The 3,747-nt window shown below is 43.4% G+C and overlaps 1 protein-coding gene across 1 annotated transcript; it reads left to right on the forward strand.

Moving 5' to 3' along the window:
- Positions 1-552: 552 nt before the first annotated feature.
- On the forward strand, positions 553-1,386 carry LOC116832158 (olfactory receptor 11A1-like). Its single transcript, XM_032792687.2, has one exon. The coding sequence runs from the start codon at positions 553-555 to the stop codon at positions 1,384-1,386; it is 834 nt and encodes a 277-aa protein (XP_032648578.2).
- Positions 1,387-3,747: the final 2,361 nt, after the last annotated feature.

A 3,747-nucleotide genomic window follows, 5' to 3' on the forward strand; every position in this document is an offset into this window, starting at 1 on the left:
AAAGATGGTGGAGATGAAAGCTTTATAATTATTGTTGTTGTTTTCCTCTCACGCCAAGAATTTCTGTATTGCTGTCAGATTTAGAGTATTGTTCTGTGTTTACAATTTGATCTGAAATAGAGCTCAACACAGTCTCCAAAAATATCAAATTCAGTCTGAAGTTTTGATCTTTTCCAGACAGCCTTTTAAAAGTACCCAGAAGGACACGTGTGGAATAGAGTGAGGTCAAAATATGAACATTTAACTTCTTGCTTTCCAAATGATCTTCAGAGTTTGTTTGGTTTTCCCCTAGACAAAACCTGTGGCAGATGCAGAAGGAGGAAATCAAACGTCTGTCACAGAATTCTTCCTCTGGGGTTCAGGAATACCCGGGAGCTTCAGACCCTTCTCTTCCTGCTATTTCTGGTGATCTACATTATGACTATGGCTGGGAACATCCTCGTCCCAGTGCTGGATGTGGTTGATCAGCACCTACACACCCCCATGTACTTATTTCTGGGGAACTTGTCCTGCTTGGAGACCTGCTACACCTCCACCATTCTGCCCAGGGTGATGGCCAGTCTCCTGACTGGGGACAGAACCATTTCTTTTTATGTATGTGTCATACAATATAATATCTTTGGCTTCTTAGCAGCTACAGAATGTTATCTTCTAGCAGCCATGTCTTACGATCGTTATTTAGCAATATGTAAACCCCTCCATTATACAATAATTATGCATGGCAGGTTCTGTCTCCAGCTAGCAGCTGGGTCTTGGGTGAGCAGGTTACTGGCTAGTTCCATAGTAACTGGAATGATTTTACAATTAACTTTCTGTGGCCCCAGTGAAATTGATCATTTTTTTTGCAATTTCAACCCGTTGCTGAACATCTCGTGCAGTGACACCCACCTTGTGGAACTTTTGTCTTCCACACTGTCCTTTATATTCACTCTGCCCCCATTTCTACTCACTGTGACATCCTATGTCTGTATAATTGTTGCCATCCTGCAAATCCCTTCGCCAACTAGGAGGCAAAAGGCCTTCTCCACCTGCTCCTCTCACCTCATCGTGGTGACAATTTTCTATTGGACCATCACTATTGTGTATGTGTTGTCAAAAAATGATACACTGAGAGACCTGAACAAAGTGTTTTCTCTCCTTTACACAGTCCTGACCCCCTTGGTCAATCCCCTCATTTACAGCCTGAGAAACAAAGAGACCAAGGAGGCCCTGAGGAAAGCTCTTGGTAAATTTATGGATTTCAGAAGAATTCAGGCCATCCAAGCTAATTTGTGTAAGATAAATCAAAATGGAGAGAATCTGGATACAAGCATAGCAATCTGGATTGCCCCTCTTGATGGACTATTAACTCATGCCAGGGGAAAGAGAAGCAGTTCCGCAGAATGATTTAATCAATAAACATAATGTCTTGGTTTGTGAATTCTCCATGGGCGAATTTTGGTCAGAAATGAAAAAAAAAAAAAAAAAAAGCCCCAGTTTACTGAAAAAGTCTCCTTATTTTGAGGTTGTTACTATTTGGAGGGTTGAAATCAGAGCCACTTTTTAATATTTTTAAATTCAATTTTTTAAAAAAAATTTACATAGAAATCATGATGAAGATGGTTACTATTTTTTTAATTTACTAAACACCTGTGTACGTGTATATATATATGTATATATTTAATGAAGTTATGATTTTGGTAAATGATAAATTTCAACAGCCATTTCTGTCAAGGTATCTATCTAATCTATCTATTGATCGATCAATTTATGTTTGTTTACTGAATATATATTTCTTTCCCTTAAAGTCTGGATAATTTTTTACAAGATCTAGTTTGGAACAAAAGCTATTTTTTTCTATGGGAACAGTTTTTTTGCTCCAGTTTTTTCACCAGCTGTATCCTTGAGCAGATCAGGTTTTTCACATTTAATCATTTGAAATATTCTGTGGACAATCCTTGGGCTGACATTCATTTTTTGGTGACTCATTGCTAATAGTCAGTATGTAAAGTCCAGAATATGAGTTGTTTTTATTTGGTGCATAACTAACATGGCACAGTTCTTTCTCTGGATTGGGTAAGTGTAAGGTTTAGACTACACTTTCTTTTTCAAGGATTACTCAATAGTCTGAATTCAAAGCATTCTTTTCCTTTACTGGGCTGCAAATATGATCTAAGAAACCCCAGAGTAGATTCACTAATGGACTTTTAGTCAACTAACTGCCACTCACCATGACTGGTAGCCCACTGGTTAGAGCACTCACCTGGGATGTTGGAGACCCCCATAGCTTCCGCCTCTTGCGGACATGGAGTACATTATGTCAACAGGAGAGAGTTCGCCCATTGGTATAGCGCGCCTTCACCAGATGCACTACAATGGCGCAGCTCTGCAGATGTAGTGCTTCTAATGTAGACCTGCCCTCAGTCTTTCCTGTTGATGCTGCTCCACTGTGGCTGAATAATGAGAATCATTGGGCCAGAAAGAGAGTGAATGGGTATGAGAACGACTCTGCTGCAAGCTGCTTTGAGCAGCCACATGGAATGTGGTGGATCTAGCCTCCCTGCTTCTGTGTTTTTTTAATTATTAGTCCAATCATCTCTCCACCTCTTCATGGTCCAAGAGACAGACACTTTAAAAGCCCTTTCTCGAAGGGTCCTGCACAGAGCCTGCCAGGAAGCAGCATAGACAGGGAACAGCGAAGGGATCATGTAGACAGAGATCTGGATAGAGAAGGGGTGTTCAGAGGCCGTGAGCCACTCACTCCCTGCCATGCTGGGGAAAGCGTGATCGGATCCAGCATCCAGCCTGAAAGGAAGGACCATGTAATGGGGACTATCCAACGGGGTGGGGGCCTATTCGCCACCAACAAGGGGAGCCGCCTGAGAACAGCTCTCTGGAATCAGACACAGCATCGGTCAGAGGCCACTTAGCAAAGCAACAGCCTCTGGGTTTGGACACTGGTCATGTCAGATATTTCAGCATCTAACTCCCACTGAAATCAACTCTGTGACTGTTGCCCAGCGGTGCCTGTGTCCCAGTTTTACTCACCGCTGTGATCCACAAAGCTGCCACATGTTTCTTGCAAGAAGCCAGGGTGAGGGGAAGAGGAATGCCCTTGTGACTTTTAGTCCAGTAGCTGGACCTCTCCCCTGGGATGTGTGGGACCCCCTCTTTAAGTCCCCCTCTGCCTGAAGGGGAGAAAGGATTTGAACAGGAATATGCTACCTCTCAGGTGAGTGCTGGAACGACTGGGCTGTGAACTATTCAGACTGTTGCTGCTACTGAAATTGTTCCACTGGGGCTGAATAACAAAAGGACAAGGGGACGGGATTGTGGGCCACTCCCTTCCTAGCTAAGCGCTCTAACCACTAGGCTACATAGACTCATTCTCATGTTGGTGCACTGTCTCTTGGGCCCAATGTCTCTTTAATTATTTATCCACAGTAGAACAGCTTCAACGAAAGAGATGGAGGGACCCCCATATCAGAATATCTCATTGCCCAGTGGCTAGATCACACACCTGAGAGATTTCAGAGCCCAAGTGGGAAAGTTGATATTGCTATTTCTGAACCCCACAGTGCAGGCCCCACAAGCCCTTGTCAGTAGGCCCAGAGTCTGTGACTCACTGCTGAGGGGACATAGACGTACCCACTGTGACCTCACCAGCACAGAAAATAACTGAGTATGATGGGATCTCTAAAAATGGGTGTCACACACACAGTGTGTCAGCTGACCTCTGACAGTTGAGGTCTGCGAACAATACGTGGC

This window comes from Chelonoidis abingdonii, unplaced genomic scaffold (genome assembly GCF_003597395.2).
Source record: "Chelonoidis abingdonii isolate Lonesome George unplaced genomic scaffold, CheloAbing_2.0 scaffold0617, whole genome shotgun sequence".
Lineage (NCBI taxonomy): Eukaryota > Metazoa > Chordata > Testudines > Testudinidae > Chelonoidis > Chelonoidis abingdonii.

Excerpts from the sequence above, each read along its gene's own strand:
- LOC116832158 (XM_032792687.2), top strand. The coding sequence starts at position 553 with ATGGCCAGTCTCCTGACTGGGGACAGAACCATTTCTTTTTATGTATGT.